At 51.0% G+C, this 19,888-nt stretch overlaps 10 protein-coding genes across 10 annotated transcripts; 4 read left to right on the forward strand and 6 right to left on the reverse strand.

The window, feature by feature from the left end:
* Positions 1-168: 168 nt before the first annotated feature.
* On the forward strand, positions 169-1,520 carry BDV14DRAFT_179745 (uncharacterized protein). The gene is made up of 2 exons (XM_073769801.1): positions 169-441; positions 504-1,520. Exons 1-2 carry the CDS (start codon positions 361-363, stop codon positions 1,407-1,409), a joined length of 987 nt encoding a protein of 328 aa, XP_073624786.1. The 5' UTR covers positions 169-360; the 3' UTR covers positions 1,410-1,520.
* Positions 1,521-3,159, reverse strand: BDV14DRAFT_179747 (isovaleryl-CoA dehydrogenase). Its single transcript, XM_073769802.1, has 6 exons — positions 2,936-3,159; positions 2,791-2,878; positions 2,647-2,741; positions 2,351-2,586; positions 2,018-2,295; positions 1,521-1,959 (listed from the first exon to the last, which is right to left on the reverse strand). The coding sequence occupies exons 1-6, from the start codon at positions 3,114-3,116 to the stop codon at positions 1,545-1,547; spliced, it is 1,293 nt and encodes a 430-aa protein (XP_073624787.1). The 5' UTR covers positions 3,117-3,159; the 3' UTR covers positions 1,521-1,544.
* A 156-nt stretch (positions 3,160-3,315) lies between these two features.
* BDV14DRAFT_179748 (putative 3-methylcrotonyl-CoA carboxylase, beta subunit (MccB)) lies at positions 3,316-5,456 on the forward strand. The gene is made up of 2 exons (XM_073769803.1): positions 3,316-4,893; positions 4,950-5,456. Exons 1-2 carry the CDS (start codon positions 3,416-3,418, stop codon positions 5,242-5,244), a joined length of 1,773 nt encoding a protein of 590 aa, XP_073624788.1. The 5' UTR covers positions 3,316-3,415; the 3' UTR covers positions 5,245-5,456.
* A 1,043-nt stretch (positions 5,457-6,499) lies between these two features.
* BDV14DRAFT_115456 (glycoside hydrolase family 75 protein) lies at positions 6,500-7,782 on the reverse strand. The gene is made up of 2 exons (XM_073765766.1): positions 7,150-7,782; positions 6,500-7,100 (listed from the first exon to the last, which is right to left on the reverse strand). Exons 1-2 carry the CDS (start codon positions 7,599-7,601, stop codon positions 6,524-6,526), a joined length of 1,029 nt encoding a protein of 342 aa, XP_073624789.1. The 5' UTR covers positions 7,602-7,782; the 3' UTR covers positions 6,500-6,523.
* A 652-nt stretch (positions 7,783-8,434) lies between these two features.
* Positions 8,435-9,824, reverse strand: BDV14DRAFT_115463 (putative RAS small monomeric GTPase (Rsr1)). Its single transcript, XM_073765767.1, has 8 exons — positions 9,714-9,824; positions 9,602-9,633; positions 9,511-9,537; positions 9,350-9,429; positions 9,278-9,300; positions 9,182-9,210; positions 9,119-9,128; positions 8,435-9,038 (listed from the first exon to the last, which is right to left on the reverse strand). Exons 1-8 carry the CDS (start codon positions 9,722-9,724, stop codon positions 8,609-8,611), a joined length of 642 nt encoding a protein of 213 aa, XP_073624790.1. The 5' UTR covers positions 9,725-9,824; the 3' UTR covers positions 8,435-8,608.
* A 1,223-nt stretch (positions 9,825-11,047) lies between these two features.
* Positions 11,048-13,300, reverse strand: BDV14DRAFT_179758 (sterol esterase). Its single transcript, XM_073769804.1, has 2 exons — positions 13,042-13,300; positions 11,048-12,986 (listed from the first exon to the last, which is right to left on the reverse strand). The coding sequence occupies exons 1-2, from the start codon at positions 13,154-13,156 to the stop codon at positions 11,692-11,694; spliced, it is 1,410 nt and encodes a 469-aa protein (XP_073624791.1). The 5' UTR covers positions 13,157-13,300; the 3' UTR covers positions 11,048-11,691.
* Positions 13,301-13,379: 79 nt separating this feature from the next.
* BDV14DRAFT_115618 (PET191 family protein) lies at positions 13,380-14,228 on the forward strand. The gene is made up of 3 exons (XM_073765768.1): positions 13,380-13,550; positions 13,748-13,889; positions 13,973-14,228. Exons 1-3 carry the CDS (start codon positions 13,526-13,528, stop codon positions 14,154-14,156), a joined length of 351 nt encoding a protein of 116 aa, XP_073624792.1. The 5' UTR covers positions 13,380-13,525; the 3' UTR covers positions 14,157-14,228.
* A 236-nt stretch (positions 14,229-14,464) lies between these two features.
* On the reverse strand, positions 14,465-16,268 carry BDV14DRAFT_115622 (dolichyl-diphosphooligosaccharide-protein glycotransferase). Its single transcript, XM_073765769.1, has 4 exons — positions 15,933-16,268; positions 15,760-15,870; positions 15,007-15,707; positions 14,465-14,948 (listed from the first exon to the last, which is right to left on the reverse strand). The coding sequence occupies exons 1-4, from the start codon at positions 16,075-16,077 to the stop codon at positions 14,523-14,525; spliced, it is 1,383 nt and encodes a 460-aa protein (XP_073624793.1). The 5' UTR covers positions 16,078-16,268; the 3' UTR covers positions 14,465-14,522.
* Positions 16,269-16,446: 178 nt separating this feature from the next.
* Positions 16,447-16,935, forward strand: BDV14DRAFT_115655 (NADH:ubiquinone oxidoreductase subunit NDUFA3). Its single transcript, XM_073765771.1, has 2 exons — positions 16,447-16,701; positions 16,785-16,935. Exons 1-2 carry the CDS (start codon positions 16,518-16,520, stop codon positions 16,829-16,831), a joined length of 231 nt encoding a protein of 76 aa, XP_073624794.1. The 5' UTR covers positions 16,447-16,517; the 3' UTR covers positions 16,832-16,935.
* Positions 16,936-17,420: 485 nt separating this feature from the next.
* BDV14DRAFT_203431 (uncharacterized protein) lies at positions 17,421-19,164 on the reverse strand (the record flags this gene model as incomplete). The annotated part of the gene is made up of 2 exons (XM_073774280.1): positions 17,421-18,851; positions 18,916-19,164. The coding sequence occupies 2 exons, from the start codon at positions 19,162-19,164 to the stop codon at positions 17,421-17,423; spliced, it is 1,680 nt and encodes a 559-aa protein (XP_073624795.1).
* Positions 19,165-19,888: the final 724 nt, after the last annotated feature.

Here is a 19,888-nt window from a genome sequence, read left to right on the forward strand (position 1 = left end):
GATCCCTTAAGCCCGGGTTTGTATGACGGCGATCATGGGCGGGCCCCTTCCCTCCTCGTTCAGCCGACGCAAAGCGATGCGGGGAAATGGTATCTCACGTGACGCCGGGCAGCGGTTGCACATTTTCTTCACTTGGCAAAGATCAGGAATGGTCAAGCGCAAGCGCTGCCTCAGCTCTGACCTCATACGCCCTGTTCCTTCGACTCTTACCACCCTCCTCGTTGTCTTACCTCCTAAGCTTCAAGTGACTGTGGGTCTATACTCATTTGTCTTTCTGTTTTGTTCTTTATCTCTTTTCTCTTTGCGACCCACACGTCTTTTCTCTCGCTTTCTCGGTGTTACCTAGGCGCATACCACAGCATGTCCGACGACGAGCAGTACTATGATGAATTCGACGACGATGACATTTTCTGGGTCGAGGAGGCGGATCCTACTGAAGCTGTATGTTTATCAATATCTTGCTGATAATCTTTTCTCAACAGCGATTAATCACAATGGCACAGGATGACCTAGCCGCCCTCGCAAATCACGACCCGATGTTTACAGAAGACCCCTCCATCGAAACAGCCGAATTTTTCAGCGACTGGGAAGACTTATCCGACGATTACTACGATGAAGACCCTACCGCTGTTCGCCGCCTGCGCGCGATGGGCCTCCTGCCTCTTCGCGACGAATCCCACTTCGCCGACGCCGCACCCTCAAAGCGCAGGAAGACAGCTCCTATCCTCCCGACAGACCTAGCAACCTATGAAGGAGTCGCGTGGAAACAACCCTCGGACGAACCAGACGTTGTGGAGATCTACGCACCCGGCGAGGGAGAACGAGTTTCTTTCCTGAAGAACTGGCGGGAAGTGTTCCGCAACGCAAAGCCGGCAATTGGGCCGCTACGCGGGAGACCTCTGGCGGCGAAGGCATCGGGGGCTGTGTCATCGCACGAGCAGAGTGAGTCTGATATGGAAGTTCCGTCCTTGATGGAGGATATTTGTGAGGATGAAATGGTTTCTTCGGACGCTGCGGATTCTCAGCCTGTTAAGCCGCTCGTGGCTGCTCCACTTCAAGTCGTGATGAACCCGTCTGCTAAGAAGCCTGCTCATCCGAAGAAGGGCGAGGCTGAGCTTCTCAATGATTCTCTGGACCCAATAAACGATGAGGATAACGGTACAACCGATGGAGGCACCGTCCAACCTCCGTCTAAGAAGGCTAAGGAACCTCCTGCTCCCGCGCCACGGAGAGGTCGGAAGCGCAAGGCCTCGGTCTCGATAGACGACAAATTGGATGCCTCCGAGAAGACTGCAGGTGCCGAAACGCAGCCCAAAGCAAAACGGGCAGCAACAATGAAGAAAGCCCAGAACACAAAACCTCCTGCGTCCTCTGCCCCCGTCCGCCGGTCAGCAAGGACTAACAAATAACCTAACATTTGGCTAATGAGTTACGCGTCTCTTCTTCATCACCTTATATTTATATGACTTTATCCATGTATCCTTACAACAACTTAAATGAAAACTTCATTCTACAATCTATCTCCTCGTCTTCATGCTCACCAATCATTGAGCAAACTCCTTATTAAACGCCCTCCCAATGACCATCCGCCGAATCTCACTCGTCCCCGCCCCAATCTCATAAAGCTTCGCATCCCTCAACAACCGCCCCGCAGGAATCTCATTAATGTACCCATTCCCACCCATAAGCTGGATCGCATCGAGCGTGCACTCTGTCGCTCGTTCCGCCGCGTAAAGGATTGCACCCGCGCAGTCCTGCGTGCGGATTGCGGACGAGCCGAGAGAGTGGTTTGAGTCGATGTGGCGCGCTGTTGCGTAGGTGTAGGCTCGCGATGCGGCAAACTTCGTGTGCATGTCTGCTAGCTTTCCTTGGATGAGTTGGTTGTGCGCTATGGGTGTACCGAATTGTTTGCGGACGTGCGTATAGGGGAGGACGAGGTCGAGGGATGCTTGCATGATTCTATCGTAGATCCTGTTAGCGTATCTACTCAGTATTGAGGAAGATGTATGTAACTCACCCGAGCGGACCAGCGCTGAGAACCAATCGCTCCAGATCAAGACCCTCCATCAGGACCTTGACGCCGCGGTTGACTTCGCCCAGTAGATTCTCCTTTGGCACGAAGACATCCTCGAAGATGAGTTCTCCGGTATTTGACCCGCGCATGCCTAGCTTATCTAGCTTGCGAGCGCAGGAGAACCCTTTGAATGTCTTCTCGACTACAAACGCAGTGATACCCTTGGATCCCTGCTCGGGCTCGGTCTTTGCGTAGACGACGATGTAATCTGCGTCAGGCCCCTGGGATCTGTTAGCTATCGAACCATAGGCGAGTCATATTGAGAGAGCGACGAACATTCGTAATCCACATCTTCGTTCCGTTCAATACCCAACCGCCGTCGACTTCCTTAGCAGTCGTCTTCATGCTCACGACATCAGAGCCAGCAGAGTGCTCTGACATGGCGAGAGCACCGATCTTCTCACCGGATAGGAGACCAGGGAGGAAGCGTTCTTTTTGTTCTTCGCTGCCGTTGAGGGAGAGTTGGTTTACGCAGAGCTGCGAGTGGGCAGCGTATGAGAGGGCGATACTTCCTATGGACACACAGCTATATTAAAGGGATTGCAATGCAAGGCGGTCATGGTATTGCGTACCTGAAGCACGACTGATCTCCTCCATCACGACGCAGTGCGCTTGATAGCCCATTCCTAGACCACCGTATTCTTCGTCTGCTGTGACGCCGAGGAACCTGGATCTATGTCAGATTGGGTTCATAACATATTACCCTGGAGCAGTACCCAGCATCGCCAAATTTCTTCCACATATCCGCAGGGAACTCATTCTGGGCGTCTGTTTGCGCAGCGACTTCTTCGGGAATCTCACGTCCTGATGAAGGGAATCAGCTCTGATCTTCCAGGTGCTTTGAATTTAGATAGACCTTACTGATGAACTCTTGAACTCTTTCTCGCAGTTCTACAAGGTCTTCGTCGGTCGGGGCCTCAAACCCCCTGGGGTGTTTCGTTGTTGCTAGTGTTCGAATGGCGGGGATGAGGGGTTTGGTGAATCTCGTCGGAGCTCTTGACGGGATGGTGCGGAATAGAAAGGGCAATCGCGTGGTAGCCATTGTTAGTAGAGGTAGTTGGTAGACAGTGAGGGTTCAACAGCAGCAGTGCTCAAGATGGATAAAGGTAGGGCGAAGAGCGGAGAAGTAGACGAGGTGACAGCTCGGTTAGCCGCGGCCAGGGTCGCTTCTCCGCATCTCCGCGCTTTCCCCTCCGCAAACCGAGCTTCATCATCACTTCTCTCTTATATCCTCTTTGAAACTTCAACTATACGTCTACCGCATTACTTTGCCTTTACAGATTGCTTTCCCGGAGGCCATGGTCTAGTTGAACTCATATATCTCAGATACCACCGCCCATCATGCGTGTTCCTACCCCTCTCTTTCGCTGGGGTTGGACCTACTCGATAGCATACGCTGCTCGATCAAGCCCCCGAAAACTCGCCACAGCTTCAAGACCGACTTACAGTGGCACACGAAGAATAGCTAACAGTCAATCCCGATCAGTCGCCAACTATACCCACTCACATCATGCCTCCGCCATCTCTGTCCTCCCTACAGCGGTTGACACCTCGTCGCCAGACTTCAAAGAAAACGCACAGCAAATGCAAGAAGTTTTAGATCATATGAACTTTCTCCATAGCACAATTGCCCAAGGTGGACCGCAAAAAGCAAAAGATAAACACATCGCTCGCGGGAAAATGCTTCCTCGAGACCGCGTTTCAGCTCTCATCGACCCTGGCACATCCTTCCTGGAGCTTTCGCAACTAGCAGGCCACGATGTATACGGAGAGGACGTACCAGCTGGTGGAATTATAACTGGAATTGGAACAGTCGAAGGGGTGACTTGCATGATTGTTGCAAATGACAGTACAGTCAAGGGTGGCACTTATTATCCCATTACGGTGAAGAAGCACCTCCGCGCCCAGGCGATCGCTCAAGAGAACAAGCTGCCTTGTATCTATTTGGTAGACTCTGGTGGTGCCAATCTCCCACATCAAGCGGATGTCTTCCCAGATAAGGAGCACTTTGGCCGCATTTTCTTCAACCAGGCGAGGATGAGCTCTCAAGGCATACCTCAGATCTCCGTCGTTATGGGCCCTTGCACCGCAGGAGGCGCGTACGTTCCGGCGATGAGTGACGAGACTATCATTGTCGAGAACCAAGGCACGATTTTCCTGGCCGGTCCTCCGCTTGTGAAAGCTGCCACTGGCGAGGTTGTTTCCGCAGAAGACCTAGGAGGAGGCCAGCTCCACAGCACAATATCCGGCGTAACAGACTATTTGGCTGTCGACGATGCCCACGCCCTTGTTCTCGCGCGACGCTCCATCTCCAACCTCAACTACCCTACAACAACGACAACCGCTCGGAATCTGTCCCTGAAAGAAGATAAGAGCGGTATTAAAGAGCCCCTCTACGACCCAGCCGAGCTCAATGGCATCGTCGGCACCAATCTCCGCCGTCAAATTCTTGCGCACGAAGTCATCGCTCGCATCGTCGACGGCAGTGAATTTGCAGAGTTCAAGCGCGACTACGGCACAACGCTCGTCACGGGCTTCGCTCGCATCCACGGTCATCAGGTCGGCATAGTCGCTAACAACGGCATCCTATTCTCTGAATCCTCCCTCAAGGGCGCACACTTCATCGAACTCTGCGCCCAACGCAATACCCCCCTCGTTTTCCTCCAAAACATCTCAGGCTTCATGGTTGGTGCAGACGCCGAAAAGGGCGGCATAGCTAAGAACGGCGCGAAGCTCGTAACGGCTGTTGCTTGTGCGGATGTGCCCAAATTCACCGTCGTATTTGGCTCAAGTGCTGGCGCCGGAAATTATGGCATGTGGTACGTACCTCCCTTCACCTCAAACTCACTGACCGTCAACTAACAATATACCTTAGCGGCCGCGCCTACTCCCCCCGCCTCCTTTTCATGTGGCCAAACGCCAAAATTGGCGTCATGGGCTCCGAGCAGCTCTCCTCCGTAATGGAAGCCGTCGGCCGCACCGCAGACCCCGAACTCAGGGCCCGGATCGACCGTGAGTCCGAGGCGACATTCTCATCTGCCAGACTGTGGGACGACGGCGTCATTCCACCGTCGCATACGAGGCGTGTTCTCGGACTGAGTCTTGCTGCTGCACTGGGTGGACGGAATGATGGGGACATCAAGACTAGATTTGGCGTTTTTAGAATGTAGAGCCCGGTTATGCATTTCGTGTTTGGTTTGTGGTATTAGGTTTCTATTTGGGTTTGTCGCAAGGTTATTTGTTCATGCTTTCTATATCCAAATATAGCGATGGCTGAATTTTATACCATGCATTCCGACCCCGTAATCCAAGTGTACGCATCGGGAGTAGGAGCCGCGACAGAAATAGAAACAACGCCACTGTCCCTGATCAACCTTCGAAGACCACATCAAAACCCTCATGTAGGTACCTTGAATTTCCAAGCCAACCACCGGAGCCCACTCGTCCGCAGACGCAAGGCAAGTCTCTAGCTCTTGACAACGGTATACCTCAGACACACGTCACACTTCCTCGCAAGTCCCTTCCAATCCAATAAATCCAGTAACGCAAACGAATAACCTCTAGATCCCAGCGACATGGTTGGCCGTGGAATGTAGTTGCGACATGCCCGAACCGCTCTTTGGCAGGCGGTTTTGGGGGTTTTTGGCGTCGCCCACTTTTGGGAGCTGGGGGTGGAGGGTGTGAAAAGGGTGCAGGGAGGGGGGCGCGGTGTTCCTGGGCCTCCTACCTTACCTACATAAGGCTGAATTCTCGTGTTGCTGCTCGGGGCCTGAGATAAGGCTGAGGCTGAATTCCCCTTGGAGATTGAAAAAGATTATGCATGAGGTCTCGTCGGTTCCGGGTTATGCTGAAGTGCTTATCTAGTACCTACTCCGTATGTCTACAGAGTACCTTTACCTTGGTTTATTTGCTTACTTGAGTAGTAGAGAAAAAAAGCGTCAGGTGGTTCGAAGCACCACTTAGGGTATGTGTTTTCCTATACCCTTCTTCGAGATCCAGGGCCTATATAAATCATACTAATCCAAAACAAGTTCAAATGTCAAACAACGCCGCGCCAGAAAGCACATGCCAGACAAAAGAGCCAGTAAAAACCTCGTTGTCTTCTGGAAAAGCGTGATACGGTGGAAAACCATGACGATGCGGGGAAAAGGTCCTCCTTGTCAGGTAGGCTGTATGGAATCAAATGATCAGACAATTTGAGAAGGAAATAGAAAAAAAAATTGAGCAGAAACAAGCAGTTGAAAAAAGAAAGCAAACGAGACAAGGAGATGATGAGAATGTCGAGAAACTCCGAAAACGAAAACAGGTGGGAACAGGAGAGAATGAAAGTAGAAAGACAGAGATCAGAAATCAACAAGATAAGAGATCCAACAGGGATAGATCAAGACATATGAAAGCATAAGAAAAGAAAAAAACATGAGATCCCCGACTTGCCCAGTTAAAACCAGATCAAGTCACAACCAAAACTAACACTGCCATACACAGTGCCATGAACTGGGGTGCAGCACCACGCTGCAACCCAGCACCAGAGTCAAAGTCATCGTCAGCATCAGACTCGGAGTTTGGTGATTCCGAGCTGGAAGAAGGAGGAGGGCCAAGTCCGACACTGGGGTTAGGTGTACCGTCCTGGTCGTCGTTTTCGTTGTTGTTGCCGCTGTTGTTGTCGTCGTGGCCGTCCTCTTTTGGTGGTTGCGAGGACGGAGGAGGAGGATTGTTGTCGTGTTGACCTTTGTTGGGGCCTGAACTGATGCCCAGGTTACCCATGAGAGAGGTCGTCAGTTTGTCGCCCATAGACCGAAGTTTTTTGAAGTCGGTGATGTAGTGTTTGTTGAGGGCGGACGGAGGAAGAACAGCCTCAGGACCAGTGTAGAGAATGTAGGTCACGTCTGCTTCATCGTGGCCTTTGCTGCCGCTGAGGTTGTCCTTCGGGAAACAGGAACGGGCGAGCAGCCAGGACCCTTCGCCTGTTACCTGTGGGTCATTACCATTGGTATCACCCAGAATCCCATAAAACATTTTCTTGTTGCTGCGATGTTAGTATGATGCCGTACTGTAGTAGAGGCGGATGTACTTACCAGATCACGGCTGCAACGTTGTTTCCAGGGATAGCCACCGGGTTGGCTTCTACAAACTTCTGGGGTATCACGATAAACGGTACCTCATACGCAGAGAGGGCACCCCAGTTGGTGAGGGCTTGGCCATCTGCATTCCCTTTGCACTTGTAGTCCAGGCCGTCACAGTCAGTGTCCATGTCGGCCTTGAACACGTATGCCGCTCCATTCTTGAATGACGCCCAGTCGCTGTGGATTGTTGACTTGTGCTTGAAATCCTTGATGCTCAGCGGATAAGTTGCATGGGCAGGAACATTCTTGACCTTCTCCGAAGTAGAGAGCAATGCCTGGACGTCAATGTCTTTCGACGCCGAGAAGGCAGAGGGGTGCACTTTTTTGGCTACAGTGACACCCAGGAGGGCAGAGAAGAATATGACAAGAGCGAGGGAGAAGATATGACCGATTTTGCGAGTCATATCGGAGGAGTGTGTCGAAAAGATAGTAGTCGAAAAGATAGTAAGTTGAAAGAATAGTAAATATGAAGTGTCTGTAGTACCAACAGTGCCTTGGAGCTTTGTAAACCTGGAGCCGCCTATGATACCAGAAGGAGGATAGATAGATGTCAAGAAGATGGAGAACAGGAGGGACGGCGGGGTTGGAGGCCGTTTATATAGCTTCCGGTGGGAAGCGAGAACTCTAATGTTGGTCAAGCAGTGATGGAAGCCTCTAGAGCTTCATGATCTGAGCGAGGGAGTCTCCATCTATTCTTAGACAAGGTTCTTTCTGTAGCGTGAGTGACTCGGACAGGTACCCGGACACATGGATGCCTAGGAAAGACTTCAGTATCCAACGGTACAAGGAGCTCGCCACAGAGGGATATGCTTTGCGTCCAAGTACTCTGGGCCAGTAGAGGGCAGTTGAGAGCTCGTCCACGAAGGCCGGTGCGGATTTCCGAGCACATGCTGCCTATAGAGTTTGGTCATCAAATAGTCAGACAGAATGAGGTAGATACTCCCGGTCAAGTAAGAAAAGGCTGCACCAGAGTCCCGGGTACGAAAGAAAGTGAAGCCTAGCGAGATGCTACTCGCGCTCTGCGTGCTGTCAGTAGGCCAGGGGAGACAGTGACAAGTCAACATCTAAGCATATTGGGATAGAATGAGAGAGAGAAAAAGCCAACAAGATAAACTTTTCCATTCCTGAATAATGACATAATGGAGCCTGGTGTATCAAAGACAAGAATATAAATGTAAGAGAAAATAGTATAAATGGACAGAGATCTATCGTAAGATGACGTTGACAGCGTATGATGGACACAGGTGAAGAGGTGTGATGGTATCATGTTTTGTGGCAAGTAATTGTATGTGCAAGTCGTTAGGGGTCATGGACGTGAGAAGGATTGCGCCTGGCTGTTATATAACTTGCGAGGGCGAAGGTGTGAGTGGTAGATGGGTGATGACTTGTGGTTTTCAGAAAGGTCAGGTCTCTATAGGATCACGCAAGGGCCCTTCTTCTTGGGCTGGCGTCTTCTTTGTTTTCTCTCGTTTCGATCACGACCTTCACGTTTGCGAGACGGAAGATCATAGTCGCCCCCACCTGAGCTGCCTTGAGCGTCTTTTCGGATGATCTGCCGGCAGAGGTCAATGAAGACTTCGTTGACGTTGGCTCGTCGACGAGCAGAGGTCTCGTAATACGGGGCGCTGCCCCAGCTCTGGGAAAGAGAGAATGCGCGAGCACGAGGCACCGCGCGGTCTTCTTCCAAATCCGATTTGTTTCCGACAATGACGATAGGGACGTTTTCGTCGTCCTTGATGCGAACAATTTGTTCCCTGAGTTCGGATAACTCGTTCAAAGAAGACATGCTCGTGATGGAGAATACAAGCAGGAACCCTTGGCCTTGCTTCATATATAGCTCTCTAGAAGTATTGATTAGCTCCATGATCGAAACGCGAATGAGACCAGCAATAGTTGATGGCCTCGAGAGATGAGTATTTACCTCATGGCAGCTATTAGATATTAGCCGACTCGAATTAGCTAACAAGAGACAGACCTGACTTACTGAACTGTTCTGTCCCTGCAGTGTCAAGACTATTGGAGTCGAATGTTAGCCATAACCGGAACTGCGCAGCCTTCATAAACCAGATGATTGCCATACATTTCTAATATACATTGTCGCCCCTAATTAGATCAGCATTGAGATGATACAGAACCGAGTTGATAGACTTACGTCTACCTCAATATGTTTGCGATACGAGTCTTCAATTGTCGGGTCATAACTTTCAATCCAAACATTTTGCACAAATTGCGCTACCATATGTGAGCTATTGGTTGCCAGAGAAGGCCGAGTGTCGGGTTTTTGGGACGGAAACAAGAATTGGATATCCATACCAGTCAAACAGCTTTTGCCCACGCCTCCTACAACGCAAACAGTCAACAATCAGTGCTAAGTCTTTATCAATCACCGAAAGATATAACCTACCAGCGCCTAGCACGACAATATGATATTCTCGCCTGTCCGGTAACACAAGCCATTATTAGCATTCCCCATGCATCTTGACGTGACGCGAACCGAATTCCAGGGTCAAACTCACTGCGGCCGCATTGAGACAGTTATATATGACACCGAGGACTAGAACCAAATCTCTAGCCTTTGATTCGCTTCTTCAATGGCACAAAATATGAATATTGAAAGGTATCGAGCAGAACCCAGTTTCAAGTGAGGTGTGTTTATTCCGCGGCGAGTAAATATAGAATCAGGAGTTGCGGAGGCCAATTGTTTGACAGGAGAGTTCGTAGATCTGGTATGATGCGCGGTGCTCGAGCAATGGGCGGACCTCCTGGCGGATTGCACGGTGGACCAAGTTCCCTCGGGGGTCAAAGGAGCGGGGTGAGCTTTGGAAGCAAGGGTAATGACACGCGATCCGTTACATCGGTGTCAATGTCGAACAATGACCGCCCAATTGGGAGCTTCCAGAAGGGAAGGAGGCGCTTAGAGCGGGAGAGAAGCGAGGAAGGTGAAAAGAGAGGTCGGAGAAGCGAGAGTTGTGCGCAACAGGTTCTCGAACGAAATGCAGCGGAGCGACTGAGCGGACCGGTTCGACGTCGAGAGCGAGACTGAGTGCCTGGTGGGGGCGAAGGAGGTAGGGCCAGGCCGACTGCAGTTTAGTCGCGGTCTCTTAGCAGAAGTTGTGGGGAGCGCGAGCAAAGGGTTTGGTTCAAAAATTCGGAGCCGGAGAAGCTGCGGATATGCTGAGGGCCTGAAGGATCCTGACAATGATGCAATGCTCTGGCTTATGTTTGCTTTTTCTTTTCTTTTTCCTGGCTGCAGCAGTCTTTGATCTTCTCTTCCTTTTGCCTTTGCAGTCGACCAGTCTTGAGGGAGAAGCCCGTAATGCAGCGTGGATGGCGGTGAAGATCGGATTGGGTGATTTGGAACCGAAACTCTATATGGGTGGGTGTTGGAGACGATCCTAAAGGAGTAATTATATGCAGTTGCAAGTAAATGATGAGGTGATATGCGGATGCTGATGATGACGGAGAAAAAGAGGTGAGAGTTGGAGAGAAGAGAGAGAAGGAAGGGAGGGAGAGGTGGTTGTAGAAATACTAAACTGACTTTCTGCACATCAATTGTGCTCAAAGAAACATTCCCACCAACACCAACACCATCACCAACATATATCACCACTTCTTATTGCTCACGTAGCACCCTCCCTCTCTTTTCTTCTTCTGCGCTTCACAAAGCAAACGGAGACTACCCAAAAAGAACCTCAACTTCATCAATGCCAAACCCAGCGTGATAGCTACTATGTAGCCACCCCTGCTCCGATCAAAGCCTGCCTTGGCTGCCTCATCTATGCGCCATCCCAGTCTCGACCCAATTCTGCACTGTCTGCAGTCTTTAGTCTCAAGTTGGCTTCATCCCAGAGGCCGTCATGACTGAAACAGGCCCGATCTATCTCTCGCGACCTATCATCATTGGCCGTCAGGCATGATCTGCCTGCCCAGCCCAGGAACCGGACACCGGGCCAACTCATCACTGCAGGGCCGGGTCATGTCCCTGGTCTCTGAGACAGGCCAGCAAAGTCCAAGCAGTTCCGACAAACATCGAACCTGCATTAATCCTTCCTGCTAAGGCTGTTACCTTACTAAGTACTTACTGTACTAGGCATCAGCTTCGCTATCCCCGCGGACCGTTCCAGAATGTTGTACTTTCGGCCCTTCACTCATCACATATCCTAGTCGCTACGTCCACGCTGCCTGACGTGATAACGCATGAGTGGGGTCACTGATTTTCGTCAAATAGTCAGAAGATATGAGTACAATTGTTCGCGCTGACGGCGATGGCCTACGACCGAAAGACAAACGAGCATACAGGCAAGCAGTGCTCGTTGCCGGGATGAAGCATCAAGTTGGGCCTAAATACAATGCGTTGTGCGACTAAAATTCCAGGGTTGGTGCCTCTGCGCTAAATACAACCAATATGATCTCAATAAATCCAGCATCACTGTCGCTCCGCCGTCATCACGCAGGAGCTCTGGTTGCTCCTTGCATCTGCGGTTCGAGTACGAATTAAGCCGTGGCATCTTGGATGCCGTTGACCTGTCCAACGGACTTCGTTTCCAGCCCCTTGTTAGAGCTATATCGATCCAACGCCTCAAACACATGGCCAAAGACCAGCTCAGACACATCGTTTGCCCACAGGAAGTCAAGGTGCTCGTATTTGGGAATCTCCTTGGCAATGGTTCCGCGGGGAAGCTCCTTCTGCATCACGTTGATATCGACAAGGCTATCGCTGCCACCATACAGCAGGACAATTGGCGTCTTGATGTTTCTTGTCGGGTACTTGACTGGTTTGTAGAATCGCTCACTTGCCACGATACTGAATGGTGCATAAATTTCGTCATCATAGAACTGGAAATTCTTGTTGCGAATGATCTGGAACCAGTGAACAACGGATTTGGTGCTGGTGAACGAGAAGAGGTGGGCGTAGCCAGCCAGCTTCTGGGCTCTGCTGATGTTCTTGCACTTCCAGTTGAAGAGGAACGAAAGTGACGTGTCGATGATGCGCATGAAGATTGGTGGATAGAGAATGGTCTGCCACATTGTGGTTGAGCTGAGAATGCTCCGTCGACCAAAGAGCAAGAAGATGAAGTTCGGTGAAGCTTTCATCAGCGAGTCAACGACCGGACTCGATATCCGCGCCGGAGCCATTGCAGGAGCAAGAGCAACAAAGACGTCGACTTTTTGATTCAGACGAGGGTTGATTGACAGAGTAGCGAACGCCTGGGCCGTTCCTTGCGAGAAGCCGATATATGATAGGGACGGCTGCCCTGTCAGCTCGAGGATATAATCGATGGAGTCGGGGATATCGTGGAAGGCGAAATTGTCAATTGAGAAGTCCCAGAACTCGTTTGACAGAGGCGAGTATCTGATCGACTTCTTGGAGTACTTGTTCCCGCGGTTGTTCCCCAGCCAGACATCATACCCTCGTTCGACCAATTGGAAAGGCAGGCATCGTTCTTCTTCAGTCAAGCAAACCCAAACCTCACTGCACATCATCAGACCATGGTGTAAATATACGACCTTCTTCTTGACGCTCCCTTCACCTTGGTTGACGGTTTGCGATTCCTCCCCTTTGCGATTCGCCAACCGATGGAGCCCCAGCAAATATCCATCCCCAGTTTGAACGATGTGTTCCTCGGCTTCATACCCAAACGCTGAGCATATATCTGCAAAGTCTGACGCTTCACTAACTTCTTTCGCGAGCCGCTCCTTCTTGTCCTGCTTCTCCGACCGCTCAGGGGTTATAAATAGGTTGAAGATCGTTTTCGACCGCTCGTAGCAGAATTTGATAATCGGTTCAGCTAGAATCTCAAGTTAGCGACCATTCGAAATAGGAGAATCTAGAATGCGACATACGAAGGCAGAAAGTAATAATGTGGATCACCCACTCGAGCAGCACCAGGATCAACGACCCAAAGAGCGCAAAGTACTCGAACCAGAATAGGCGCCCTATAACCGGGACACGGGCCATGCTGAATGCGTAACTATTCCTCCAGAATTAAGTGATTGATATTGAAAAGAAAGTACATGATGCGCAAGATGGTAGGGGAAATAAAGAAGTTAATCAAGCCCCCCAATTCCAAGCGTTGGGGTCCACGAGGAAGAGGAGCAGGCTGGAGCTCGAGCCTCCCTCCATACCGGAAGCGATCCCCGTCGCCGCGACGTCATTAAACTGCTCGAATTTCCATGTGACTGCTGACATAAGTCGGGGCGGTCCAGTGAGTTTTGGCTTTTTGCCCGCGGAGTCCGCGCCGTCGGTCTAACTAGCAGAAGCAGCAGCTTCAGGAAGATCTCCAATCCTCGTCGGAGAATTGGCTGGATAACGCCCGGTTGCCTCAAGATGCCGAATTCATGCGCTGGTCTGCGTAAGTTACTGGGGTTATGTCCTGCCTCTTGCTCTCCTCAATCCACTGACTTCCGAAACCCGACTCCGTCCCCGTTCTGTTGAGCTGCATATGCGAGCGCAATCATGCCATTCTTGCGCTCTATCCATCAACTTTCCCAACAATGCAGCTCTACTCTGGATAGATTAACATTTAGCTAACCGGTCACAATACAACAGGCGACGCCCTAGCCCAATGCCTCCAACAATCAGACTGCATCATGTTACAACGACACACACCCCGCGAATGCCTCTCCGAACCACTAGTCGACCAACTCCCCGTGAAATGCCAGCAGCTTAGGAAGGGGTTCGGCGAGTGCAAGTGAGTCGCATGCCCTTCCCAACACCCTTTTTCTCCTCCTCCTTTCTATCAATCTCTAGTAGCTGACCGTTGTGGTATCGCAGGCGCGGCCTAATCGACATGCGCAAGCGGTTCCGCGGAAACGCACCGCTCAACATGCAGAACACCACTGGGGAGGGACAAGGAGGCAAGGGTCAGCTCTATGCTGGGAAGCCGGCTTACCAGACGGTGAAGGAAATTAGTGGGGATGAGGTGCAGATGGATCCGGAGAAGACGAGGGGTCTGTAATCTGACCTGAACGGGATACCGGTTATTGAATGAAAGTGGAGGGAGGAGGGAGGAGGGATGGTCAGCGTGGATGAGTGATATTCAGCATCTGCATGGCAAACGTCGTTTATTTTTTGTCTCCCCTCATGGCATGGAATGGAGTTCTTTTTGTTTTGGAAATGTACTATATGAGTCTATGTATATAGTTAGGAAATACCAAGTCAGCCTGTCTACAAAATGGACCTACAATGACGATAACCGTTGTGTATAAACTCGTTTTCGTCGGCAATTGATATGTTCCCTGTTCATACAAGTATCATTCAGAAGAAATGCAATACAAACCAACCCTACACAGTTCAGGTCAGTCATCAAATCTATCTACAAATCCTACTGCGTCTTCTTAGTCTTCCCAGCACTCGAAGTAGGCTCAGAATAAAGCCAAACAGCCACAAACGCAAGGAAACCCGCGATAACGCTCCAAAGACCCGCAATCCAAACCCAACCGCCGCTTATCTTCCACGAACGCGGGTACTCATTGTGCGCGAAGTGACGGACCGTGACCTCGTGCTTTTCTTCAATGTTAGTGAGGAAGGGCCGCTTGTAGTTGACGCGGAAGGAGAAGATGCCGTGTTGGTCGGGGACTGTGAATGTTGAGGTGAAGATTGTGCTGTTTTCTGTCTTTGCGGAGGGCTGGAGGTTTAGGCGGTGGAAGGGGGAGAGCATGGTGAATTCTAGCTGGAGGGCGTCGTTGGAGGGGACCTCGAAGGGTTTGTAGCCGTCCATGGTGTATTCAGAGATTTCGATGGAGAAGACCTATAGCAGAGAGTTAGCAGGAGTAAAGGACTGGTAAGGATGGGATGTGGGCGCTTACGGTCTCGTTCTTGATGCGGTAGATGCTAGGGTTCAGGTCGTCGATTGTGAGATCGTCCTTGGCGAGATGGTGCTCGATCTTTCCGACCTTGAGGACACCGGTCTCCTTGAATGTCCATGCAGTCAATTGCTCGGCGAACTCGCGGTTGGCGGTCTTGACCTCGGTACCACCGGGGGCCTTGACCTTTGCGTCGAACCACTTGTCCTGGAGACTCTCGACGGAACCAAGCAGCGTGAAGCGGGCAGAGTTCCTAGCCTGCATAGCCGAGGCCAGGGCCAGCTGCGAGCCAGTAGCGAAGACCTCCTCAACCGAGCCAGCGTCCTCCTTGGGGTTGTAGCTGTATGCGGTCTTGGGTGCCCGGAGAATAGGCGCAAGAAGCGAGTTGTCACCGAGAGTGTGAGGGCTGCCGTTTGGAACGGCAATCACACCTTCACCGCCAAAGAAGTCCTTGGTATCTGCGCGAAGCTTACCGGGGCGTTCAAGAAGCAGGACATCGTGCTTCTCGGAAGCGGAGAGGGTGTCGTAGTTGGAGTGGTCAACGGCGATGGAGGAACGGTCGTTGGAGAGGTGGAAGTCGAACTCGAGGAGGAGAGAACTGACAGCGCTGGGAGTTGTAGACTTGCCGGAGAGGGCGAGGAGGATGTTACCGTCGTCGTTGAGGAAGTCGACGAGGTTCTTAGGGTTTAACGAAGGTCCGAAGCCTGTAGCTGTCAATTGACTGTCCAGCATCACGCATTGTAGAGGCCGACAAACCCTTTGACTTAGGAGGAAGTAGGAGGATATGGTCGTAAGCTCGCTCCCCAAGCTCAAACAACGAAAGCTGCTCACTCTTGGGCGATTCGAAGATGAGGTTATACCCGCGAGCTACCAAACAATCCAATTAGCGAACAACATTCCTATGTACCTCAATTCCTTAAATGTCATACCTTCTAAATCCCCCCAGAGCGTCGAATAAAGTCCCTTCTCAGCAGAATCTTCCAGAACCACCAACAATCGGTTCCCCGAACTGCTCAATGCATTGGTGCAAGCGGCCAAGAAGCCAAAGAACAAGAGGGACGGACACCAGCGCATCGTCAACGACCTTCCGCGCAGCGGGGTACAAGAAACGACAAAAATAATGAATCGCCAGACAAAGCGAAAAAGAGACGCAACCGGTGTTGTCGAACGGTATAGTTTGTAGCAAAAGCCAGTCAGTCTACGTAAGTGCCTGGAAGCTGCGACGTGTTTGGACCGAGCGCCAAGACTTCACTTCAACTCCAGTGCCGCCGCCGCCGCCTTTGCAGCAGTTAGAGCTAAACTTCGGTCCGGCCTATCCACACCTCATCCCGACCTCCCCTCAACACCACCAATATCAACCCGACGTCTCCCCGGCAAGAGCCACCTTAATTGCGGCCTTCCCAACAACCGCAATTCCTTCGCCTGAACCAGACTCATTCAATTGAGTCTCTCCGAGCAACTCACCACCAATCCGCACCACCGCGTCCGCAAATTCTTCCCTTTCCGTCGCAACAATGTCCGCCCCCCAGTTCTGGTCTACCCCCCTCCGCTACATGCGCTGGGCCTCGCACGAGCGCCCTGCCATCTTTTACTCGCTTGTTATCGGTGCCACGGGCCCCGTCATGCTTGTCTCTTTGCCCCCGATCAGACGGTTTTTCGGCGACGTTGACCCGGAGCCGATTCCTTTGACGTATCCTAGTGAGTTGAACCGGTTCCATTGAGTAACGCGAAAGCGTCGATTATTTGGGATTTGTGCTAATCATCTTTCCTATTCGCTGCAGTTCCTCATGGACCCCGAGTTATCCCGCAGGGCTACGACGACGAATAAATGGTTGCGTGGAGAGAAGGAAGGTTATTTGTCAGATTAGGCTTGTGATATCAATATATTTGCTGTTGTTTAGCTCGGAAATTTCATTACGCTTTTCGCACCATATCTTCAAGACACTCGATCGGTTGGTTTACGGGGCAGAAGAAGGAATACCTGGCTTAGCTACGACTGGAGAGCATGGATACTTGGGTGGGCTGCTAGGGCGAAATATTAGATTCTGGGTCTCTCCAGTTCCTGTGGCTCTTTCTACTGCCTTGCCTCGATCCGGGGCGTGAGATTTACAAAGGACCGTCCGTGGAATTGGCAGAATGTATCGACTAAGCGGGAGGGAAGCTTCTCATGAATCAAGAACTTTTGATGGAATGTAAAACAACATGAACGCTTGACGAACTCGCAAGAAAAGTACATAACTTAGAAAACTTGCAAATAGATCTGACTCCGCCATATCCTCTAGATAACGCCATGGATGATGAGTGATATAACAAGGAGAACCTCCCAGACAACGAGCAGAGAATGAGGGAAAAGATAACGAGGAATTTGCTCAAGAACTCGTCTTCAGCTGCTTTTGGTTGTCGCTGACAAATAGCCTTTAGAGAAATGCCATGCTTCCATCGGAACCGTCATGCACATAAGTATCACCTTCAGGCGAAAAGTGTTCGTTTAGAAAGTCCATGTCCAGATCGTTGAGCCCGGTAGTTGGGATGAACGGTGCGTACATTTGGGACTGCGGCTGGGGGTGGTAGATGTCATCAGACAATGCTGGAAGGGGCAGCTGTCGGAGGGAGTCAGTGGATGATGACATCCCGACGTTGAAGGGCGATACAGGGAAGTGGGCGGGACAACCCGCTTGTGCACCGCTCCAAGTAAAAAGAAGGTCTGCAGCTGGTTCATTAAAAGTGTTGTTGAAGGGGTTGAAAGGTGTGGGATGGTGGTAGTCTTGGTTTATGCAGGAAGTCTCGAGGTATTCGCTGCTGGCGTTGATACCCATTACGACGCCGGCACCATCACTGCCCAACGTCGACCCAGAAGAGACAAAGGGCTGGCTAAAGCTGTTGTTGTTGAGCAGATCAGTATCGATATTACCATCGATTCCTAGATACTGCGACACCATCCCATTCTGAACTAGTTCTGTCTGCGGCAATTCCTCCTCCCTGACTTTGCAGCAAGTAAGATACGGGAGGTCACCCAGAATGTCAGTATCGTACTTGGCTTCATTGACGAGCAAGTCCGCGACGAAGCCCTTCATCCCCTTCTTCAGCTCGTTGAGATCTTTTTCTAACTCCTTCAGTCCCTTGTTGCTTTCGGGTATAGCATCAAGCGATGCCTGAAACTGAGTGATATCTCGATCGAGCTTACTCAGATAAGCATCACCACCAGCTGCAATCGCACGATAGAAGGCTGCACCTCCATCTGGGGCATGGTGGTTGCGGTTCGTAGCAAAGGACTCACAAAGCCACTGTTGGTAAAAGGTCAGTGCCATCCATCCGAAGATGTTCTTCGTTTCGCGGTGGCGAGAACTGTCTGATCGCGGACGGGGAAGCTTGTTTACCATCTGTAAGTCGATGGCCTGCTTGATGACTTGAAGCTCCTGAACCTTCCGAACGCACAGGCTGTGGATATTTGCTGGCAAGGGACTGCGATCCTCCTCGTCAAGCAGGTTCCATTTGCCAACCAGATGGATCATAGACTCCTTAAAGATAGCCCCAGATTGTAAGCGTACGCCGAGTTTGATCCAGCCGATAGTGTCCTTCGCAATGAGTTGATAGAGTTGTTGGTCAAAGGAGAGGAGTGATGTGTGCATGGCAGTTGAGACGATATCGAATAACTGAAGTTCCTCCGCCAACTCGAGCAGCGCTTGACAATTATCTAGCAAAAAGTCGTGGCCGTCATAGTCCAGGGTTGGGTGCAGGTTGTAGACGATCCTGAAGATGTTGCTCCAGACGTGACGTGTCTTCAGTGGCCATTCGGGGAAGGAGCTCAGGTACATGTCATCCATATCACCGCGGTTATCTTCGTAGCCCTACGATATCCAATATGTTAGAACTCCACGACTCAAATGCTATCCGCTGGATGGTTTCGCTTACCAGAGTATCCAACATCCCGTATTTATGGCCAGGCATCCCAGTCAGATGCAAATGAAGACGGCGTGACGGTGTGCTGCGATGATGTTCGGCGGGTGTAGAGGATGGGTCACCGACGTGACGGCTTCCAAGAATCACCCTCAAAAGACCTGGGCGGTTCTTGAGCACTGTAGAATGCAGAAGGTAGATATCAGGAATCACAGCTATCTTGAGGTCACCGTCAGCAAACTTAGGAAAGGATGAGGGAGGCATCATCGAGCGGAGCCGGGAGAGCCGATGCTGATATTTCCCCAGAACACAACAGGTTGGAAGGAGCAGCGATGCAACTCCGAGACATGAGTACGGTTTGTGGCTGTTAGAGTTCTGGAGGAAACAAGAGAGAAGCAACAGTGTCAACTCAAGGTGCTTGAACTAGCAAAGTGAATGAGAGACATTGGCAAGACACGCGATTGGAGTATATGAGCGCATATGGGCGGATGGACCAAGCTCTGGGGGACAAGACCCGCCGTTGAGTGAATTATCAAGGCTCTTCCAGGACGGTTCACACAGCTGCGAGGGAATTTGGTTGTGGTAGGAGCAGCAGTCACTAGGCCATGTCAGACTAGGAACAAAAGTTGAGAAGATTACAGTATTACTCACTCAGGGGGATGCTGTTTGGTGGCTGGTGCCTGCGTGCAAACGAAGGGCAACACCGAAACATTGATCTAGAATCTCCGTTCGAGACGGGAAATATGCAGGTGCCCAGTAGCACAGCACAAAGAAAACGAAGAGGTAAGATTGGTCTAGGTTTGTGGCTATGAGACACGAATAAGTCCGAAGAGATTGCTGAGCAGGTGTCGGATCAATTCTGAGACACCGCTGCTATTTGATTTGGAAGAGAAAACGCCGTATAGTATGCTCGTATCTACATCACTGTGTATCATCAACGCCCACACTGGCGGAGTGTATTCGTCTCCGTCGGTTTCAACATATGGTG

The sequence above is a fragment of the Aspergillus stella-maris genome (assembly GCF_047715825.1).
Source record: "Aspergillus stella-maris strain CBS 113639 unplaced genomic scaffold BDV14scaffold_59, whole genome shotgun sequence".
Taxonomy (NCBI): domain Eukaryota; kingdom Fungi; phylum Ascomycota; class Eurotiomycetes; order Eurotiales; family Aspergillaceae; genus Aspergillus; species Aspergillus stella-maris.

What these genes read in the sequence shown, in the direction of transcription:
- BDV14DRAFT_179758 (XM_073769804.1), bottom strand. Translation starts at nt 13,156, where the DNA reads ATGGCCCGTGTCCCGGTTATAGGGCGCCTATTCTGGTTCGAGTACTTT. An exon ending in CATTATTACTTTCTGCCTTC is followed by an intron (nt 12,987 to 13,041) that starts GTATGTCGCATT and finishes TTGAGATTCTAG; the next exon opens with CTGAACCGATTATCAAATTC.
- BDV14DRAFT_179745 (XM_073769801.1), top strand. Translation starts at nt 361, where the DNA reads ATGTCCGACGACGAGCAGTACTATGATGAATTCGACGACGATGACATT. An exon ending in AGGCGGATCCTACTGAAGCT is followed by an intron (nt 442 to 503) that starts GTATGTTTATCA and finishes ACAATGGCACAG; the next exon opens with GATGACCTAGCCGCCCTCGC.
- BDV14DRAFT_115655 (XM_073765771.1), top strand. Translation starts at nt 16,518, where the DNA reads ATGTCCGCCCCCCAGTTCTGGTCTACCCCCCTCCGCTACATGCGCTGG. An exon ending in GATTCCTTTGACGTATCCTA is followed by an intron (nt 16,702 to 16,784) that starts GTGAGTTGAACC and finishes TATTCGCTGCAG; the next exon opens with TTCCTCATGGACCCCGAGTT.
- BDV14DRAFT_115456 (XM_073765766.1), bottom strand. Translation starts at nt 7,601, where the DNA reads ATGACTCGCAAAATCGGTCATATCTTCTCCCTCGCTCTTGTCATATTC. An exon ending in AACGTTGCAGCCGTGATCTG is followed by an intron (nt 7,101 to 7,149) that starts GTAAGTACATCC and finishes CTAACATCGCAG; the next exon opens with CAACAAGAAAATGTTTTATG.
- BDV14DRAFT_179748 (XM_073769803.1), top strand. Translation starts at nt 3,416, where the DNA reads ATGCGTGTTCCTACCCCTCTCTTTCGCTGGGGTTGGACCTACTCGATA. An exon ending in GCCGGAAATTATGGCATGTG is followed by an intron (nt 4,894 to 4,949) that starts GTACGTACCTCC and finishes AATATACCTTAG; the next exon opens with CGGCCGCGCCTACTCCCCCC.
- BDV14DRAFT_115622 (XM_073765769.1), bottom strand. Translation starts at nt 16,077, where the DNA reads ATGCGCTGGTGTCCGTCCCTCTTGTTCTTTGGCTTCTTGGCCGCTTGC. An exon ending in GCTCTGGGGGGATTTAGAAG is followed by an intron (nt 15,871 to 15,932) that starts GTATGACATTTA and finishes ATTGTTTGGTAG; the next exon opens with CTCGCGGGTATAACCTCATC. An exon ending in ACCGCATCAAGAACGAGACC is followed by an intron (nt 14,949 to 15,006) that starts GTAAGCGCCCAC and finishes TCTCTGCTATAG; the next exon opens with GTCTTCTCCATCGAAATCTC.
- BDV14DRAFT_115463 (XM_073765767.1), bottom strand. An exon ending in TATTGTCGTGCTAGGCGCTG is followed by an intron (nt 9,538 to 9,601) that starts GTAGGTTATATC and finishes TTTGCGTTGTAG; the next exon opens with GAGGCGTGGGCAAAAGCTGT. An exon ending in GCAAACATATTGAGGTAGAC is followed by an intron (nt 9,301 to 9,349) that starts GTAAGTCTATCA and finishes TGATCTAATTAG; the next exon opens with GGGCGACAATGTATATTAGA.
- BDV14DRAFT_179747 (XM_073769802.1), bottom strand. Translation starts at nt 3,116, where the DNA reads ATGGCTACCACGCGATTGCCCTTTCTATTCCGCACCATCCCGTCAAGA. An exon ending in AAGAAATTTGGCGATGCTGG is followed by an intron (nt 2,742 to 2,790) that starts GTACTGCTCCAG and finishes ACATAGATCCAG; the next exon opens with GTTCCTCGGCGTCACAGCAG. An exon ending in GGAGATCAGTCGTGCTTCAG is followed by an intron (nt 2,587 to 2,646) that starts GTACGCAATACC and finishes GTGTGTCCATAG; the next exon opens with GAAGTATCGCCCTCTCATAC.
- BDV14DRAFT_115618 (XM_073765768.1), top strand. Translation starts at nt 13,526, where the DNA reads ATGCCGAATTCATGCGCTGGTCTGC. An exon ending in GAATTCATGCGCTGGTCTGC is followed by an intron (nt 13,551 to 13,747) that starts GTAAGTTACTGG and finishes ACAATACAACAG; the next exon opens with GCGACGCCCTAGCCCAATGC. An exon ending in AAGGGGTTCGGCGAGTGCAA is followed by an intron (nt 13,890 to 13,972) that starts GTGAGTCGCATG and finishes GTGGTATCGCAG; the next exon opens with GCGCGGCCTAATCGACATGC.